The sequence below is a fragment of the Camelus bactrianus genome, chromosome 9 (genome assembly GCF_048773025.1).
Source record: "Camelus bactrianus isolate YW-2024 breed Bactrian camel chromosome 9, ASM4877302v1, whole genome shotgun sequence".
In the NCBI taxonomy this organism is placed as follows: Eukaryota; Metazoa; Chordata; class Mammalia; order Artiodactyla; family Camelidae; genus Camelus; species Camelus bactrianus.
The window spans coordinates 28,886,770-28,908,842 of NC_133547.1; the positions used below are offsets into that span (position 1 = coordinate 28,886,770).

A 22,073-nucleotide genomic window follows, 5' to 3' on the forward strand; every position below is an offset into this window, starting at 1 on the left:
CAAATTAAGTAAATAAGGTAATTTCTGGTACTGAAAACTGCTATAAACATAAGATCAACAGGTTTGGAATGTCACCAGGTATGTGTTTGCAGAAGAGTGCTAGTGACGAGGCACTGGGTGCCCTTACTGGGGTGGCTCACAGGTACCTCAAAAATCATCATGCCTCTAAGATCTTTCTGCCCCCCAATCTGCTTGGGGGAAGGACTTGGTCCTTTTAGGTCCCCAATATGAAGTGCAGTGTCTTAAAGGGGAAATGACTAAATGAATAAGAGTAGAAAGTGTCATCAGCCAAGATTATACAGAAATTCTGCATGTTTTCTGGTACTGCTTACTCAAGCTCACAGGACTTCCAACTCTATGCCCAGCTTTCATAACCTACATATAATTTTTAGTTGCTCCATGGGCACAGAGATTAGCACAAATTTCTCTGACAGCTGTTGAAATAGAGTATTCCATAATTTCAGATCAATGGGAAAAGTTTTTCCCACATAGACAGCAATAACTTAAAAATTAATTTTTGTTCAATATAATTCTCTATCCTATATTTTTTTAAAAGATAAATTTTTCTTGAACGCTCTTTAAAACAAAAGGAAAAACTCCTGTGCTAATTTTTTTCACTCTTCAAAGGCCACTGATCTGATTAGGTCTTCAGTGACTGACTTGGTCATTTCTCCTTCCTCTCACTTAGCAATGTAATTATGATCTATATCCCATACCCTTCAGTGCTTTATAATTCAAGACAATTTTGAATATTCAGGAGTAATTCTTGATGCTCATGACGTAACTTACAATTTGCTGGGACATGAGTCTGACTAGTGCATCTTCCTTAAGACAGTGAGTGAACCTGAGTGTCTAGCATCCCTGTATCTCAAATGATTCTGCCTTCTCTGCAACGATAAATGCAATAATATATCCTAGAATGAAAAACCCTAAAATTAAAAAAAAAAAACCCAACATTCAATATAGGTTACAAAGAAGACCCAGAGTCATATAAGGTAATATTGAAAATGTCTAGGGTATCATCCAAAATTACTTGTCATATGAAGAGCCAGGAAAATCTCAACAACTCACAAGAGGAAAGACGAGAAACATACCAACACTGAGATGACTCAGCTATTTGAATTATTAGATAAAGGCTTTAAAGCAGCTATTATAATGGTTTCAAGACACGAGGGTAAAAAGTCTTGAAATATGGAAAGTCTCAGCAGAGAAGTGGAAAATATAAAAAAAGAAATGAGAAAATTTTTCTACTGAAAAATACCATATTCAAAATAAAAAATCTACTGGATTGACCGTACACAGAAATGCAGGTAACAAAGGAAAGAGCCAGTGAACTTGAAGACAGAGCAGAAGAACAACATAAACAATCAAGAGGAAAAAGACTGGGGTGGAAAACGTCCAACGTTCCTGTGGAACAGCAACAAAAGATAATACTTGAGTCTTTGGTGTCTTAGAGGAAGAGGGTAAAGTGCTGCAAAAAAATATTTGAAGAAACAACAGTTAAAACTTCCCAAATACTGCAAGAGTCAAACTTGCAGATTCAAGAAGTTCAGGGGACCCAAAACAGGAGAAATTCAACACAATCCACACCCAAAAGCACCGTAATCAAACTGCTGAAACCCAAAGACAAAGAAGAATTTTTGCAAGCAGCCAAAGAAAAACAATGCACTCCACACAGGGGACAACGATTCAAATGGCTATGGATTCCTCATCAGGAACTCTGGAGGCCAGAAGGCAGCTGAGTAACACTTCAAAGTGTCAAAAGAAAAGAAATGAATTCTATATCCAGTGCAAATACCTTTCAGGAATGAAGATGAAATAAAGACATTCTCAGATGAAAGACAATAAAGAGAATGCACCACCAGCAGACCTACTATATAAAAGACTATGAAAGAAATGGTAAAGGAGGTGCTTTAGACAAAAAAATGAAACCAGAGAAGAGATGGAATCTCAGAGTGAAAGAACAATAATGCAATGGTAAATACCTGGGAAAATTTAAAGACTGCTTTTCTCTTCTTAACTTCTTTAAAATATGAGACTTTTGAAAACAAAAATTATAAGACTGTCTGGTGAGCTTTTCAATGCATATAAATGTAATGCACACATATCAAAGTGGGTAAAGGGACTTACATGGTAATATAGTTTCTACACTCCACTTGAACTTGGTAAAATATTAATTCTAAGTGGACTGAAAAGTATCTCTCTCTATACATATAGCGCAACCATTTAAAGGAAATGTACTATACAGATAAAGTAAAAAAAAATTTAATAGATGAATTAAAATATAGATAATAGATAAATGTAATCATTTTAGATGAAACATAATTCTAAATAGAAATAGAAACAGTTTTAAATTAAATCTTAAAGATAAATTAAATAGATCATTAAAATGTAACTCTAAAAAATTTATCAATTTATCCAAAATAAGGCAGCAAAAGGGAAACAGATGAAGGGAAACATACAGTACAGAAAACAAAAAAATAGTTGGCCTAAATCTGAACATATATCCACATTAAACAATCTAAACATCTCACTTAAAAGATACAGATTATCAAAATAGATTTTTAAAAAATCAACACTGAAAATAGATTTTAAAAAGTTTCTTCTGTAGAGCACAGGGAACTATATTCAATTAATTAATCAACTAATTCAATTAATGAATGAAACATGAAAATGAATATATGTATGTATATGCATAACTGGGACATTGTGCTGTACACCACAAATTGATACACTGTGACTGTACTTCAATTAAAAAAAGTTATTCCTTCAATAGAAAAAAATCAACACTGAACAATATGCTATATAAGAAATTCATTTAAAATATATATAATGATTAAAAGTAAAAGAACAGAAGAGGATATACTATGCTAAAAATAATCAAAAGAAAACTGAAATAGTTTTACCAATATTAAATAATGTAGACTAAAAAGCAAGGAAAATTAGCAGGATAAAGATAAAAGGATCAATTTACCAAGAATACATAACAATCATTAATGTTTAAGCAACTGAGAGACTACCGATTATTTTTTAAACCCAAAGCAAGCGGAAAGAAAAAATAAAAAGCAGAAATAAGTAAAATTTTAAAAATAAAAACAGAAAAATCAATGAAATCTAAAGGTGTTTCTAGGAAAAAATCAGTAAAATGTATAAGCCTCTAGCTAGACTAACCAGAGAGAGGGAGGGAGAGAGAGAGGAGGCACAAATCACCAGTATCAGGCATGGAAGAGAGGCTGTCACTACAGCCCCTGGGGCACCGGCAGGACAGAAGGACACTATAAACAACTCTATGCACATAAATTCAACAACTCCGATGAAAGGAAGGGACCAATTCCACAAGCCACTGAAATTCACCTTTTGAAAAAGAAATAACTAGCTCAAATGGGCCTATGTCAAAAGAAACTGAACACACAGTGAAAGATCTTTCAAAAATGAAAACCCCAAGCCCAGACACTTCCACAGGGAATGCTGCCGAACATCGAAACAAGTAACACCAACTCCACACAATCTCTACTAGAAAACAGAATAGGAACAACCTCCAACTCATTTTATGAGGCCAGAATTACCCTGATACCAAAACCAGACAAAGGCGGTATAAGAAAAAAATAAAACAAAAAAGGATACACATATCTTTCATTAAAAGAGAAGAAAAAAAATAGTCAACAAAATGTTAGCAAGCTGAATCCAGCAATATATAAAAGGAACAGTGCATCACAACCAAGAGTGGCTTACCCCAAGAATGCAAGGCCGAATCAACACTCAAATAGCAAATATCATAATATTCAGAGACTGAAGAAGAAAAACTACATTATCACATCAATCAAATGATGTAAAAAAAAAAACACCCTATTTGATAAAATCCAACAACTTCTTGATAAAACTCTCAGCAAACTAGAAAATGGGGAACTTCCTTAACATAATGAAAGGTATCAAAAAAAGCCCCACAAAAAACAAACCTACAGCTAATGGTGAAAGACAAATGCTTTCATCCTAAGATCAAGAACAACGCAAAGATACCTTTTCTCATCACTCCTACAACAATGAACTGGAAGTCCCACCTGGTAAATAAGAAAAAAGAAAAAAAGGAATATAGTTTGGAAAGAAAGAAAACTGTCCCTATTTGTAGACAATGTGATTTTTTATGTAGAAAACCCCAATGATTCTACAAAAAAAGCTCCTAGAACTAGTGAGTATATCAAGGTTGCAAGATACAAGATCAACACACAAAAATCAGCTGTGTTTCTCAACACATTAGTCAATGAACAACTGAATGTGAGATTAAATAAAATGTGTGTCTGTATGCATAGACACACACATTTATTGGGGATATAAAGGGATAAATTGGGAGTTCGAAATTTTCACCTCTTGAGGACTGATGGAAATGCTAGCTATTTTGATTGTGGTGGTAGTTTGGAATCATACAATAAAAAGATGACACAAAAAAAATCTCACATACCTAAATAAATGGAGAGACACATTGTGTTCACAGATTGGACAACTCTATACATAGTAAGGATGCCACATATATAGTTACTTCTCCCTAATCTAATTAAGATGTAACATAATTACAATAAAAATGTTAGCAGGATTTTCTGTAGATAGATAAGCTGATCCTAACATATTTATGGAAAGTCAAAGGATCTTAAATATTCCAAACAATTCTGAAGAATAACGTTGGAAGACTTACACTACCTGACTTTAAGACTTGATAGACAGCCACAGTGATCAAGCTAGCAGGGCTGTGACAAAAGGACAGACACATATATACCCATGGGGACAAAACAGAGGATCTACAAATAGAACTACAAAAATATGGTCGACTGATTTCTCACAAAGATGCAAAGGCAATTCAATGGCGATGGCACAATGTTTTCAACTAATGGTAATGGAAGACGTGGACACTGGTATTAATCATGTTTTTTCTTTTCTGCATTTTATGATGTTTTGACATCTTAAAAAGCTTGCTGATTGGTGAGATCGACTGTTCCTCCCAAAGCTAGCCAATTCTTAGCTGGGGAGCCCACATGTCTTTCATATGCAACTCCAACCACCTCTAACTCTCACACACAAAACCAGTATTTTCCCCTGTCCTAAATCATCCGAAGGCCAGGTACCAAGCAACCGGAGGCCATCCCTCTATCCCAAGCCCACAGGAATTATTCAAACTAGCCAATCCTGTATTGCTTATCCTGTCCCACCTTGCCCTTCCCTCAGAAACCCCAATAAAGGCTTGGTACTCAGCTCTCTCCTCACTCCCACTTTTGCTCCACCACACCTGGTACTTCTGTGGCCCTGCATGACACAGTGTGTCCCATTCTCTAGTTAGTAATATATTTTTCAATGACACTGGCCTCTCCACGTCAGCATTCAGTTACTTCTATAAATTAAAGTCTCGTGGGTATAATTTTAATTCAACATCCATGTGCGAAAAATGAACCTAACATATACTTCACACCTTAACAAAAATTAACTCAAAATGGATCACTTCTCAGTGTCAGACTATAAAACGGTTACCAGAAAACATAGGAGGCTTTGAGATCTTGGGTGACATGAAGCATTCTTAGATATAACACCAACAGCACGACCCATAGAAGAAGAAATTGATAAATTAGACTCCATCAAAATTAAAATGTTTTGCTCCATAAAAGACACTACTGAAAGAATAAAGAGAAGCTTCAGACTGGGAGACAATACATGCAAGCTCAACAGTAAGAAAACAATTAAAAAGAACAGGCAAGATACAGATGGCAAATAAGCCCTTGAAAAGATGCTCAACATCATAAGTCACTCTAAAAACACAAACTAAAACCACTACCAATACACACCTCTAAGAACAGCTAAAACATAAAAACAACAACTGACAAGCGTTGCTAAGGACACAGAACAACTGAAACTCTCATACATTGCTGGTTAGAATGAACAATGTTATGGTCACTCTGGAAAAGTTTTGCAATTTCTTATAAAGGTAAACAGAAATTCACCATAGCACCCAGTAACCTCACTCCTAGGTGTATTTGCCCTAGAAATGTGAAAACCTGTGTTCACACAAAAACCTGTAATTAGACATTCATAGTAGCTCTATTCAGAATCCCCTCAAACTGAAAACAATGCAAATGTCAACTGGTGAACGAATACCAGTGTGGTACAGACTCATACAGCAGGACACCACTCAGCAATAAAAAGAAGTGAACTACTGAAACATGCGTAACGTCGGTGACTCTTCAAAAGCAGTACGCTGAGTGAAAGAAGCCAGTATCCAAGAGATACATACTATGATTCCATTTATGACACTGTGGAAAAGGCCAAAGCATAGAAATGGAGAACAAATGAGGACTTGTCAGGGGTGAGGGGTAGGTGGAGAGCTGCACTGCAAAGGGGAAGCATGAGGAAATGTTTTTGGAGTGATAGAATTGTTCTGAATCCTGACTGTGACAGTAGTGGTTCTACAAATTAATACATGTGTTAAAACTCGTGAAATGTACACCCAAAACAGGTACAGTCGAACCTTGGTATCTGACGGGAACTGGTTCCAGGACCCCCAACCCAACATGGACACCAAAATCTGCAAATGCTCAAGTCCCTTGTACGAAGTGGCATGGTGTTTGTGTATAAACTATGCACAACCTCCTGTACACTTTAAATCATCTCTAGATTACTTATCATACCTAATACAATATAAATGCTATGTAAATAGTTGTAAATACAATGTAAATGCTATGTAAATAGTTGCCAGTGCAGAGCAAATTTAAGTTTTGCTCTTTGGAACTTTCTGGACATTTTCCCCCTCTAAATACTCTCAATCCGTGGTTGGTTGAATCCACTGAGGCAGAACGTGTGGATACAGAGGGCTGACTGTAGTCTGCACATAAATTTTTTATAAAAGCCAATTTAAAGAGGCAAATGGAACAGTCTTCAAATAAATCTTTGGGTTCAATTTCAATATTTAGTTTATTCAAATTCTGAAGACTAGATCTCATGGTGCTGATAGAAGTTTCGGGGGTCAAATCCATTGTGTCAACCAAGGCAAGAAAGACAGTGGTGTAGAGGCAATTTCAAACTCTCAGACTTCAATTTTAATAGAATAAATCATCAATCCATGGTGTGGAGAACCAGATGAAAAATGAAACTCAAACCACATATACCACCATTAAAAACTGAAAGTCAACTTTCAAAGTCTAAACATTCTGTTAATCTCAGAAATTAAATCTCGTAAGAATCATTACTCATCAAACACTCCTCTCCCTTCTGCAGATACATAGACTCTTTTTTTTCCCTCTTCAAAATACTCAAGAAATTACTTACAGCTTTAAGGGTAAGATCACACTGGAAAACAAGTTTCCGGAGTTGTGTTAAAATTTCTCTTTTGGTATTTTCCAGATCATTTCGTCTTTCCTCAACATTTGTCATACAAACTTTGTAGAGTTCATTTGCTTCTTCTACCTTCAGGAATATCAGAGAAAAAAATAACACTGGTTCACTGAATCTATATTTAAAAAAATATTTTTTCTAGTAAAGCTCAATTTAAATAACTGAAAAGGCTTTATGCATGAAAGTTCTGAAATATCCTATTAAATAGAATATTTCTAAAGATAAATAGTCCGTTTTGGTCAGTTTTATGGATAGTCAAGTATGATTTACACTTAGTATATTGTTTGCCTATAAATAAATGTCCCCTTCTATTTAACAGCCTTTTCTATTTATATTTACCTTTTTCTATATAGTCTTCTTATGGAATTTATCAAATTAAATTTCATAAATAATACAAAGCTTCAGCCTAGTCTTGCTATCAGGTACTGGGACTGAGTACATATATACACAGTTGCCTACATGGTGAAATTTCTGAACAATCAAGTAAAAAATGTTAAACTACTACCTTCTTTAAGATACTTCACAAACAAACCCCAAAATTCAAAAGACAAGCAAAAATCTCTTAGCATAGTGGTTCTCAAAGTGTGGGTCCGCAGCAGCACCGGAGCACTTGTTAGAAATGCAGGTTGTCTGGTACCAACCCTAGATCTACTGAATCAGAAACTCTGGAGACGGGGCCCAGCAGTCTGTTTCAACAACTCTTCCAGTGGTTCTAATGCATGTTAAAAATTGAGAACCAAAGCTTTAGCTGATTATTGCTAATTCAACTTGCAAATAAAACACAAGATGATTACTTTCTGAAGAGCTTCCTCTTCCAGCCTTCGCTTTTTTTCTAGCTGCTTGTTGAGATTTTTCACCAATCCACCAGTTGAGCACAGATGCTCCTCTTCTGCACGAAACATGGAAGATTTTGCTTTTTCATATTCATCTTGACGTTGGATGCACAACAATTTTGCCTTTTTAAGAGCAGTTTCTGTTTCAAGCTACACAGAAAAAAAGTATTAAATATAGAATGAGACAAAGAATCCTACTGTACAAGTTTCTGTAGCATACTCAGCAAGATAATTAAGATTGCATTTTAGAAAAACTATAGAGACAGAGTAAGGTACGCCTCTTCCCAGGGTAGATACTTACAGACTGCAGATGACTTCAGATGTTCACAAAGAGATGAAACTCTATTACAATACTAACCATTTTATTTTGCTCCTGTTTCCAAAGTTCTTTTATTTCTTTCCTTTGTTTCTCCATTTCATTTTTTCTCCCAAGTAGAGGCTGCCAAGGGTATTTTTTAAAAAATAAAGAGAGAAAAAAAGCTGTTTTCTAAAGATACACCGTTTGAAAAAAAAAATCATATTGTATATATAAATTTTTACCTGAACAAATTTGTTGGCTTGGAGAGCTGCAATTGTTTGTTGTAAAAGGTGACTGCACTCAATATCATTAAGAAGAGCATTGGTAAATAAAGACTGCAGTGGCATAAACTCCTAGAATTTAAAATCAAAAAGTCAATTTTCCAACAGAAATGGCACTAGAGTTCTAGATGCACCCTCACTACCCGTCTTTAAAAAGAGAAAATTTTAAGTTTAGACTTTTTTTTCCAGAAAAATAACTATTCATAAATATAACCACATGAGAAAAATACTGAAGAATATTAACTACAAGTCATTTTAAAACTAGTTAGCAAAATTAGTAGCTACCAAGATAACAGACATTCATATAAAACTGTAAATTTCCTAGTTTCTTCATAATGGGTATCAATGTAAGTTTAAAAAGATTTTATTTTGTCAATAAAAAGGCTAGCATTTAAGTTCTTTCCTATGTTTACTACAAACTTTTCTGATTTCGCAAGGCATTATCAGGAGCTCATCTGAGTAATCTCTTGGCACAGAGCCCTCGTAGTTCACTGACCACCTACCTGTAGTCCAATGCTAGTTCTAGTTGCCTCTGCCAGCTTGACAATATTTCTAGTGGACTCCAATTCTGAAAAGGTCAAATAAGGCATCAGATGGTAAATTCAACTTCTTTTTCACCTTCACACTCTAAAATTATTTGTAATTCCCCAATTAAAAAGTGATCACAAATACCAGTCTGCATCTTGGTATGAAGCTACGATTCTTAACCTGAAGTACTCATCAAAATCCACTGGGAAAGTTGCAAAACACTCGCTTAAATCAAAACTACAGTAAGCTGTCACTCACATCAGTCAGAATGGCCATCGTTAAAAAGTACACAAATGATAAGTGCTGGATAAAAAGGGGATCATCCTACACTATTGGTAGGAATGCAGTTTGGTGCAGCCACTGTAGAGAACAGCATGGAGAGTCCTTAAAAAACTAAAAATAGAGTTACCATATGATCTAGCAATCCCACTCCTGGCCATACATCTGGAGAAAACTCTAATTCGAAGACACATGCACCCCTATGTTCACAGCAGCGCTATTTACAATAGCCAAGACATGGAAGCAACCTAAATGTCCATCAACAGATGACTGGATAAATAAAATGTGGTATGTATATATATATGTATGTGTACACACACACACACGCGCACACACACACAGAGACACACACAATGGTATACTACTCAGCCATAAAGAATGAAATAATGCCATTTGCAGCAACATGGATGGACCTAGAGATTATCATATTAAGTGAAGTCAGTGAGATAGAAAAAGACAAATATCATATGATATCACTTACATGTGAAATCTAATACAAAGGAACTTATTTATAAAACAGAAACAGACACATTAACTTAAAAAACAAATTTATGGTTACCAATGGGGAATGAGGGGAAGAATAAATTAGGAGTTTGAGATTAGCAGATACAAACTACTGTATATAAAAGAGATAAACAACAAAGTCCTACTGTATAGCACAGGGAACTATATTCAATGTCTTGTAATAATGTACAACGAAAAAGAATATATATATGTATAACTGAATCACTATGCTGTACACCAGAAACTAACACAACACTGTAAATCAACTATACTTCAATTAAAAAAAATATACACTTGCTTAGACCCCACCTCCCTGAGGCAAGGGACCTAGGCCTGTGTATTATCCTTTTCTAAGGATATTCAGGTGATTCTGATGGACATTCCCTATCAAAAGCAAATAATGTAGGAGAAAGAGCATACACTTTGGGTAAATTCTATATTCTTCCAGTGACTGCTACATGATCTTAGGCAAATCCCCTGTCTTATTTGCCTCTGCTATAAAATGGGGATCATGAGCTTGTCTTGCCTACTTCCCAGGGTTTTGGTAAGGATTAAATGAGATAAAGGATTTGCAAGCATTTTTGTCAACCATAAAAAACTGGGAAAATACTAGCTATTAAGATGTTCCTTATATGTTTCCACTGCCTTCTGATCAGAAATCTACTGTTACTTTTATCTCCTTTAACCATATTATTTGATTGCACTTCTTTTCATCCACTAGAGTATGACTTCTTTAAAGGTAAAGACAGTGAACTACATGACTGTGTGTCCCTAGGTCTAGTGGTTGGTCCACAGTAATATTCAATAAATTTATTTATTGTAAGTAGAGCCTTTCCTATTTTGAAAAGAGAAAATGAACAATAATTTTATTCACTACAATGAAAGAGCTACTAATTTACAATCATTATTATTTATAGTCTGCAAAAAATGAATCACAAATAATTTAGTTCTTACATTCCCAAGTTAATCAGATGCCCCAAAGGGCAACTCACCCAAGTTCAGCTTCTTTTCAACCCATGAAACTATGTTCTTGGTGTATTTTGACCATGTTTTGGCATATGACAATGCCAGTTCTACAGAGTCAGTGTTCTTTAACAGCATGCTGTCTAAGTCTATAGGAGAAAAACTTCCTGAAAATAAAAATGTCAAGGTAAGTATATATTAAATATGAGCTCTAAACAAAGAAGCATTCAAATACTAAACTGTTCTTTAATGAAAACTGGTTAAAAATATAAATGATAAATTCAGAATTAAAGGGTCACAGTTTAAAGAAAAATGGTTTCAAATTATATTTTTAAATCTTAATGTGTATTTCTATTATTCATCAAGTTACAAGTCCTATATAATTCCTGATCACTCTGTATCCTCACACTATCTACTCTAGCAAGTTTTTTCCCTTAAGTGTTATATGTAAAACTTTACATATCATTTGTTTTATGTTAAAAATGAATACTTTAGATTACTAAGCAAGGAGAGATTAATTCAAAACATTGATCAAAAGTAACTGCAAAAAGTTTGAGTAAAGTATTAAGTACCTCAAGCATTACCTTTTTCATTAGATGAGTCCACTGATTCCACAGAAACATTTTCAAAAGACTTAAAAGATGGAAGAAAACAAATTTAAGATTAGAGCAGAAGATAACAATCTCTGCTTCAGAAATTTTTCACATTAATTTGTTACTCTAACACAATTCCTACTAAAGAATTTCAAGTATTTAGAACTCAAGGGCCTGAGAAGCCTGTTTAAGTGCTGGAACGTTTAATAAGAACTAGATAGCTTTTTACAACGGCATTTCTCAAGGTCCAAGAATGAATAACTTCATTGTTTACGAACAGCATTAGTTAACACTGATGAAACCATTCAAAACTTTAAATTGTGCAGATCTCAAAAATATTAGTCAGCAAGTTACAGAAGCAATCTGAATAGAAGACAAAGACCTGTCTCTTTCAGCCATCAATTACCACTTTATTATACAGTAAGCATTTCTCTGAAAGTCCACTGGACATCTTAGTGCAGAACCTTCTATGATGACCGAAATGTTCTATATCTACACTGTCCAGTAAGGTAGCTACTAGCTCCAAGTAGCCATATGAGCATTTGAAAAGTGACCAATGTAAATGAGAAGTAAATTTTTAATTTAATGAGCTACATGTGACAAGTGGCTACCTTACTGGAAAGTGCAGAAAAAGGTCACCTACCAAGGTTGTGGGAGCTTGTATTTAGCTGGGCAATACGGAGTAGGCAGGGATTCACTACAAAAGGGATCAATGAAACCTGTGTTTGAAGTCAAGCTCTATCGGTTAGTAGCTGTATGACACTGGGCTACATATTCACTCATTTAAATTTGGTTTGCCCTTCTGTAAAATGGGGATAACAACACTACTTCAAAAGGCTATTTTAAGGATTGAGATGATGTAGGTTTAGCACAGTGCACGGTTATATATTAAGCACTATTAAGTAAATGGCAACTACTATTTCAAAAGATATTTTTCAAAACTCTTTACCAAACAAAGTAATTTTATTGCTAGTATTATAACATCATGGACTTTTGAATTTTAATATCCATGGCAAATTAAAAGCTGCAAAAAGGAAAAAAAAAGGAAAAAGTATTACCCTATTAAGAATTAGTATGTGTGTGCACAACAGAAGCACAGGAATAGGAAATATGATTCACATCTAAAATTTGAATTGTTTAGACCGCTATCACACAGATAATGTTTTATTATACCTTCTAAATTAGCAGAAAAGTCATAAATAGCAAAATATTTAAAGATCTTAAAATTCTTCATCATTCTGATATGGTTTCTGCACTATCCTCTTTGAGTCATCAAATAGATGACTTCAGAAGTAGTCACTTTCTTTCTCAATACTGTAGTACATACAACAAATGTCTTCAGTAGTCATTTGTATTTTATATTATTTAAGAAAGACCTGTAGTTTTTATGTTATTGTGATATAACAAGTATTTTGCACATTTCCAAATATTTGTTGAAATCTTTGTGGATTTGAATTCCAATCCTTTTTGGAAATCCTTAACAGGAAATGATCAACATATGTCCCTAATGCAGTTTGTTTAAATACCTTGCATTTGATGGAAAAATTTTAGTCAAATGAAAATACTACTACTGCTATAAATCTTTAAAGCAATATTCTACACACATTCCTCATGTTCTATTATTTCATAGCAATTTTTCTTCCAACTGGGAATCAGAACCCCAATCCTCTGACATACATGTAAGGATGCTGTTAGGGAGAATTTAGACCTACAGTCCTGTTAATAAGTGTTTCATGGTAACAAACAAACTGTGGGATGTGAGAAAAGATTAACACCTCTTCTTGAAGGAAAAATGGTAAGAATTACTTACTAAAATTTTGGACCGTAAGTCATATATTCATTACATAAGACATTATGGGGGGGGGTATAGTTCAGTTTGGTGTGTGCTTATTAGCATGTACAAGGTCCTGGGTTCAATTCCTAGTACCTCTATTAAATAAACAAGTAAGTAAATAACCTAATTACCTACCCTCTCTGCAAAAAAGACTTAAAAAAGAAACAAATTTATAAAATTATCAGATATATTCTTTTTAAATGATGGTTCCACTTCAAAAGTACAATTAAATTTTTGGTCCAGAAACTGACCATAAATTATCATATTTAAAACAAACTGATTTTTTCCCCACTAAACTAAAACAGTATCAAAGAGTAATGCTGAAATTAAGATTAGTATATTAATTAAATATTAAGTTAAAAATATTAAAGTCTTAGCTTTCATACAAACTTAGCTTACCTTACTCTCCTGAGAAACAGGCAGTCGCAATAATGAATCACTGCCTACATCTCCCATGAGAAAGTTTGTCAAGCTATCCAGGGAAGTGAAAAAAACAAAAAAGAAATAGAAATTAAAAAAAAAAAAAAAGTCACTACACTGCTCTGTCACAGGCTTCACATTCAACATGTCATCTAGATTAAATTTTTTAAAGTAAGAACCTTAGAAGTAAACTCCTAGGAATCTATTCACATAAACCACACAGTCACTCACAAATGGATGCTGCTTCTAAACAGCTATAAACACCTCCGAATACAGCAATGAGGCAACACAGAGCATAGCTTTTCCAAAGCTGTGATGATACGTCATGTTTGGGAACACTTCACTTTTCATGTACCTACTGAATTATTGAGACATATTCTCAGTGAGACACGTAGGCCCAAATGTCTTTAAATGACAGTCCTCTACTTACATATTTCCAAAGGTAAAGGCCAAGGTTTCAATGGAAGAAAACACTTCTCTGAAGAGATCATTTTTGTTTTCTTCATTTACTTCTGTGAAGTTCACAGCTACAGGGAAAGGTTGGTTACAATAAATGAGGGAGAAAATACCTTAGAATAGATTTATACAAAGTCATTTGATCCCTTAAAAAAAATTACCATTAATTCTAGAAGCATTAGAAGATTCAGAAACTGAAAAGCCTAATACACAAAATAAACATGATGTTCAAATTCTTCATTAAGGAAATCATACCAAAGAATCATCTTTCATAAAAGTAGCTGGCGTTCCAAACTGACTACACCATGCTTACATAATTTGACATATCCGAAAAGTGACTCAATGTGAAATCAATCTTGGAGTCACAGAGTCCATGTTACACCAGACCTCTCTCATTAAGAGTGTTCTGTGCTAATTTCTCTTGCTTATTGCTTTATGGCATTTTAAAAAACAGCTAAATGCACTGTGGCTCACTTAAGTCAATATGAAGTACATTTTTCACTACAAATTACTGATATTTGAAGTCACATATACATCCGACACAGCATAAAACCTATCACAAAACAGAAAACACCCAATGCTTTAAGATTATTAAATTCCTATTTTAAACCTTATTTCTCATAGGCTTTTGGCTCTGAGGTCCATGTTAACTGACATACAGCTGTTTTTTGTTTATCCTAGGGATATTCCTACATTTTACATTTTTTAAAGAAAATTATAAAACATAACTGAAAAAGGATTCCTATCATAACTTCACCTGAATGCACCTTTGTTAAAAGCCCAGATACAATTTACCAGGACAAAATCTGAGGGATGAAAAAGTATCCATTCTACTCAGGTTGAGTTTAAGGAGCAACTGATTCCCTATGTTCCACCCTTCCTAGGATCTTTCCCAGTAACTCGAAGCAGGGAAACCAAGTGAAGAGGAAGCTATCCTTTGTTTTAAAATTGAGTTGTTCTTAAGCTTGGCTGCATATTAGAATTACTTAGGGAGCTTTAAAAACAAAGTCTGGGTCCCACCATCAAAGATTCAGATTTCACAGGTCTGGTGAAGCACAGATATTTGTTCCAAAGCTCTCCCAGGTGATTCTAATGTGTAACTAGGACTGAAAATGCTTCCTGGAAAGCAAGGACTCAACACAGATAAATTAATCCTCAAGCCTGGAAACCTCATGAAATTAAAACCATGATTTTACATGTATAAGCCTTTGTAGATACGAGGAGCTAAGGTCCACACCTTTCATCAGATTCTTCTAAATATCCCTGATACAAACAAGAAGGAAAACTTAAGTACCACCACAAATAATTTAAAAATTATTTTTGGATTTCTGCTCTGGCCAAGATGGAAAAACAGGCTTATACTGCTCAAACAACTAAAAGAAATCTGTACAAAATATATGAAACAATAGTTTTCATGACACTGGCTATCAGGCAACAAAGAATAAGAATCTTAACAGACAAGAAACAACTGTGCTAAGCTCTACAATTGCTCTACCTTAGTGCCTAGAATACACAAAGATTTCTGAGTAAAGGAAACTACCAGAGCTAAAAGACAATCATTTTATAATGATGGAGTAGTTTATAAAGAGGACAGAACAATTTTATGCATTTATGCATCTAATAAATAATTTCAAAATGCATGAAGCAAAAACTAACAGAATTGCAATGAGAAATAGACAAATTCAGTTATATAGTCAGAGATTTCAAAAAACCCTCTCTGAATAGTTGACAGAACATGTAACCGAAAAATAAGTGAAGGATGTGAAAGCCTTCAACAATGCCATCAGTAACTGTGAGAAGATGGACATTTAAAGAATGCTCTACCCAATGGACAGTAAAACACATGTTCTTTTCAAGCACACACTGAGTATTTACCAAGACGGACCAACCATACTGTGGGCTATAAAACTAGTTTCAATGGGTTTAAAAGGAGTCAAGTCGAGCAAAATATGTTCTGTGACTGGATGGAATTAGATTAGAAACATCTCTGGAAAAATCCTCAAATATTAGGAAACTAACACACTTCTAAATAACCCACGGGTCAAAGAAAAAAGAGGAATTAGAAAGTATTCTGAACACAGTGAAAATGAAAACACAATATATCAAAACCGGCGGGGGCAGAGGGGCGCGGGGGTGGGGGGATGAGGAAGGAGCAGGAATCACCCAGACTGTCAGTTTCACAAGAGTACGCATGTCACAAGTGATTACGCTGTACCCTTAATTTAAATATGGGCAGTTTATTGTATGTCAATTATACTTTAATAATGCTGTTTTTAAAATCACATTGGGAAGTAGACTCTAAATGTAATTTATAATGCAATATTAACAAAAATATAAAGTTTCTCATATTTACTAGCTTTACCCTATTAGACTTTAAAGAAAAAAAAACACTTCATAACACTTTGTAAAATTCTGTAATTATTCTTTCTTTCCTATAAATATACTTTCTCAAAGCACTAAACATGACTGGGAGATTAAGTAACTGTGAGTAGCGAAAAGACAATTATTTGAACCGTCTTTGTTTCTTACCTTCATTCCTACTTGAATGAGGCTACAACCATCTAATGAAAATTCCTATTATCGCCCTTGCCTCCACTGCAAAACAGCTCCATACTTCTAATATCCTTTCCCTTTGTTGCTCCTTCCAGTGTTTCAAAAAAAAGTCTCTGGTTCCCTTCCAATCATAAATCTCCCCATTCTCTCCTGTATTCGTTCTCCACACCCTCCACAAACAGCACTCCTCCCTCATGGTTTCACTGTCTCCTACCAGCTGACAGTTTTTTCTTATGCTGCTAACAGCATACTCACATTTTCCCTATGAGAGAAAAAATTAATTTTACCATATTTTTTCTTAAAGGTACCATGCAATGTAATTCAGCATTTCTTTACTGCCAAACCTCTACAAATAGATAATGACTGAATTCACCAGGATTTGGCTTTTCACCCAGATTAATGGTTAGCAGGGGTTGAAAAACTTTTTCTGTAAATGCTAGACAGCAAATATTTCAGACTTTTCAGGCCATATGATCTGTTGCAACTATTCAACTCTGTATAAAGAAGCCACATATAGAGTAAGAGTGGTTAAAAGGATGGGTTCCAAGCTAGCCTGCCTAGGTTAAGTCCTATCTCTGTCTTTAACTAGGTTAAGTAACTTAACTGCTCTGCTCCTCAGTTTCCTCATTTGTAAAATGGGGATAATAATATGTATTTTGAGAACCACTGTGAAGACCGAATGACCTCAGAACAGAGCCTATTACATAGAAAATGCTCAATAAATGTTATTTTCACTCCATGCCACTGAACAACATTGTCAACAACAACCTCCAACTGCGTTAGTCAAACTTAGACGCCTTTTTCCTTCTAAGCTTTCATCCTACTTGACCATTCTGCAACTCTCAACAACTCTCCCACTTAATATGTATGCAACTTTGGACAAGTCTCTGTGTCCCAGTTTTCTTATCTGCAAAATGGGAGCTGATGTAATAATAGTACTGATCTCGAAAATCTGCTGTGAAGATTAACAGGTCGCCCATGTAAAGAGCTTAACAGTGGCTGCCATAAGCAAGCACACCCTCAGTAATGGCAGCTGTTATTGCTGCAAACATCATCCACTCCCTTCTATCCTGAAGTGCTCTGCTTAGAAGTAGTATGTTACAGCAATGAGAGGAAGTAAGGCCCCAGAGTTTCAAACCTGAGTCTAGATCTAACCCCTACCACTTTGTGTGTCACTCTGGACACACCGCCTAACTTCAATTTCTCCATGTGTAATATGGCATATTACTGAAGGGAAGGACCGAGAAAACAAATGTAAAGCACCTTATACAGAGTTTCTACAAATCAAAACTAAAACAAAGACCAACCATCAAGAAAACAATGAATAAACAGTCAAGTCACATAAAAGGATGCGCAAATGGCTCTGTAACATACGAAAAGATACTCAACTGTGCTCAAAATGAGGGAAATGCAAATCAAATCTACACCAAGACACCAGTTTTTACTATCAGATTGGATAACAAAGTCTGGTAACCAGCTCTGTTGGCAAAGGGGCAGGAAATCAGCCTCTTCAGCACTGCTATCAGAAGGACAGAACCCCTACAGAGGGCATTCAGTAATATAAAAAATATAGATGCATGTGCACTCTGTTCCAGTAACTGCCCATCTAGGAATTCACACAGCTATTCACTGAAGCACTGTTTGTAACAGAAAAAAATTGGAAACAATCCAAACACCTATTAGTAGTGAACTGGTTAAATAAATTATAGTACATCAATAGAATGGATTACCATGCAGCTTTAAAAAACAAAAACAAAACAAGTAACAACAAAAGAATAAGGAGACCCTTTATATACAGGTAACTCAGAACAACGAGCAAGGAGCAGAATGCTACCTTTTCTTTAAAAAAGACAACATATCGTGTTTACGTCCATATGTATAGTATGTCTCTGGAAAGATACAGAAAAAATCAGTAATAGTTGTTGCTTATTTAAGGAAAGGAAGGGAGGCCTACAGTCTGAGGTAGAAAGACAATTCACTGTTGAATATTCTTTCGTACCATTTGTACTACGAACCATGTGAATGAACTGCCTATTAAAAAAGTAAGTTTCAAAGCAGAAAGAAAACATGAGGCTTCTACAGTTTGGGGTGCATAATTAAAGATTATTTTTCTTGTTTGTTTGTCAATTTTTAAATATAAGGCAAAACACAGATGACGAAAAACCAAAAAATGGTCCTTTTAAATTATATTACAAATAAGATTTACCAAAATACTTGTAACTGATGAAAACACAAATATTAAGTACATAATAAATTACTGAGTACTGAAGATGTCTTCATCTACTTCACAAATAAGCTGTATCTCTCTTAACACACTGCAAATATTTTGTCAGACTGAACTTCCTGCTTGGAAACAAGAGGATACACAGGAAATACAAAAATCACTATTAGAATGAATGGGGAAAAGCTAAGAATTTTTCTTTTAAAGTTATTAAAAAGTAATTTCCACACTTGAAAAATAAGAGTCAAAGATTCCAATTTTACACCACTGTGCTTATAATTACTATGCATAGGAAGTGGAGATATTTCATGCCTTCAAACCTGCAGAAGCACAAACAAGATTATACCTCTCTGATTCTAAAGTTATTCTGTATATGTTATTCTTTGAAATGGTTTGGTATATTTGCAAAATGCATCTGACAGTTAAAATCTCCAAAGTAAGTCAGGTTACCATTGTTTGAAAAATGTAATTAGGAGGTTAAGACAAAATGACCTCCACATTTCTGATACTAATATACGATAGTTTTTAAGCTTTCCCCTTTAATATAGGAATAAAAATGTAAATTTATTAAGTTTTTTTGAAAACATTAAAGCAGACAGCATATGTAAAATATTTAGATTGCCATAGAATAGACATCCAAAAATGGCTTTTACCTTCCCCTTGCCTTTTCCAGGGATTGAAAACTAAATTACCATTAAATAAAACAATTAAATGAGCTCTGATTTGACATCAATTTTTCAGGTTACTGAGTATTTTTCATTTGGGGTATAAATGATATTTTTAGACAGCCTTAACAATAAGATGGGGGCAGTTAGTTAAAAAACTTAAACTTACACCAAAGAAGACACAATTTTTAAAGTTCTTTTGTGTCATGGAGTCCTACTGAAACAGAGTAAGTGCCCAAACAACAAAATAATCTTTTAAATTTCATCAAACACAAGAGTAAAATTCTAACAATAATCCCAAGGGCAAAGACAGTCTTAGCGGGAAATAATATTCAAAAGACTGCTTTACCTCAAAGAAAAAAGGGTCTTTCAGGCAGCTGAGAGGCCACTTTCTTCAAGTCTGTTTCTGGAATGTGGACATCACTATACACAGACACACTCCTTCCCCAGGACATCCTGCCTGCACACAATAGCTACTGACAACAACTGAATGAACTGTGGTCACTATTTCCAAGCACGGAAATTTTACTATCTATAGACACAAATTTCCCTATCTAAGTTAAGATACATGGCACTTACAAACAATCTATTAAAAAACAAATCTGGTTACTAAACATTTTTAAAAGTCATAACAGAAGCTATCCATTTCTTCCACTTTAAAGACATCTATATTTGTTTCAGTGCTTGAAATACAGAAAAAAGAGAACCATGCAAACAGGATAAACCTACGTCAAAAGGTAGGGAAGGCAGTTCTTAAGTATATGGATCACATTTAATGACAAGGTTTTACTTTCTCTGCATGCCTTCCCCCTTGACACTTGGCCTTGGCCCTCTCTACGTATGAGTGTGTCCATCCATCACGTCCTGTTTCTCACATTCAGACTTCTTATACAAGTGCCCTGTATCACAGCCCCAGTCTCGCTCTAGCCTGGATACTGCCCACCTGACCTCTCAGACTCTCCATACGTAATCCCTCCCCCGAAAGAAGCCTTTCGTTTCCTTACTCAACCTATGGTGACACTTTTTACAGTTAAATTATTTGAATTCATACTATCTATCAGACTGACACTAACACTGACAATCACTTCTTAGAAACTGACACTTATAAAATTTCGTAACATCTTTCTCCAGATCATCTCCCTACTTCCTAGATGTTTCTCGGGCTCCTCTATCTTCTCTCTGTCCCTGGATCTCATACTCAGTCTTCTATTTACTCTGCACTCTGAGTTGGTGTCATCCTCTCCTACCACCACCTACATATCAAGTCCGCATGTTCAACTCCAAACTTCAACTTAACCCCTAACATTCAACTTGTCCTATGTTTCCCCAAATCAACATCCATGCCATGCCCTCTTCTGGTTCCACCTCTGCCACAACCCAGCTTCTGTCTTAGATCAGACTGTCAGCCCTCATCTATTATTTCTCACAGTCTCCTAACTGAACTCCCTGCCTCCATCCTCAATCTTTATATATTGCAGCCTAGAATAACGGATTCAAACAACTTTTGGTGGCAAATCATTTCATCAAGGGGTAATGTCCTAATTCTTATTTCTTTTAGCACATGTACTGTATACACACACGTACATGTACACATATATACACAAAACATACACATACATGATAGACTTATTTTACAATTTTATCTTCATTTTTCCACATTTTAAAATAAAGTTCCAATTTAGTCTTCTTTTTCTCCATTTGGTTCCCTCCTTTAAGTGGAGTCACTATAAATGGCCATTTTTCAGCATCAATTGTCCTCAGATAACAAAGACTTTTTGTACACTAAAAACCTACTTCAAAAGAGCATACACTCTTTAAAAAAACTCAAAAAATCTCAAACGTCAGTTGTTTAGTTTATTTCAGTTAGTATTTTTAGAACATTTCCTGCCAAATAAAGTTTTGATTTTTGAAACAGAGTTTTAGGTGTGACTTAGTGGGATATTTAAATATCAAAGTATACACAACTCCCACTGGTACACGTCATACAGATGCCATGAGAGATGGCGCTACAGTCGTTACAAACCACAAAACATCACTTGGATCCCTTTTGCCTGCGTCAACCCACTGTTAGTATTATTTTTCTTACCTTTCAGTTTTGTAGTAAGCATTTCTGCAGCATTTTGAAGATCAACAGAATTGAGGTTCTGATGTTTACTCATTACAGACTTTAAAACACGAAGAAGTTCGTCCAGACGTATATGAATGACTTCTTTAAAACAGTCTGAAGGAAAAAAAAATTTTAAATTTGTTTCCCAAACAAGTGTCAGGAATCTAAAC

At 34.9% G+C, this 22,073-nt stretch overlaps 1 protein-coding gene across 2 annotated transcripts in view; it reads right to left on the reverse strand.

Moving 5' to 3' along the window:
• The window catches only part of ARHGAP29 (Rho GTPase activating protein 29), a 67,178-nt gene that overhangs the window by 17,286 nt on the left and 27,819 nt on the right, over positions 1-22,073 (reverse strand). For both annotated transcript variants that reach the window (XM_074369994.1, XM_074369993.1), the window contains exons 3-12: positions 21,883-22,017; positions 14,332-14,428; positions 13,881-13,953; positions 11,639-11,687; positions 11,084-11,221; positions 9,284-9,348; positions 8,742-8,852; positions 8,560-8,640; positions 8,163-8,351; positions 7,303-7,440 (exon numbers count right to left, since the gene is read on the reverse strand). In XM_074369994.1, the coding sequence (XP_074226095.1) occupies positions 7,303-7,440; positions 8,163-8,351; positions 8,560-8,640; positions 8,742-8,852; positions 9,284-9,348; positions 11,084-11,221; positions 11,639-11,687; positions 13,881-13,953; positions 14,332-14,428; positions 21,883-22,017 (1,076 nt within the window). The remainder of the gene's footprint in view (positions 1-7,302; positions 7,441-8,162; positions 8,352-8,559; positions 8,641-8,741; positions 8,853-9,283; positions 9,349-11,083; positions 11,222-11,638; positions 11,688-13,880; positions 13,954-14,331; positions 14,429-21,882; positions 22,018-22,073) is intronic.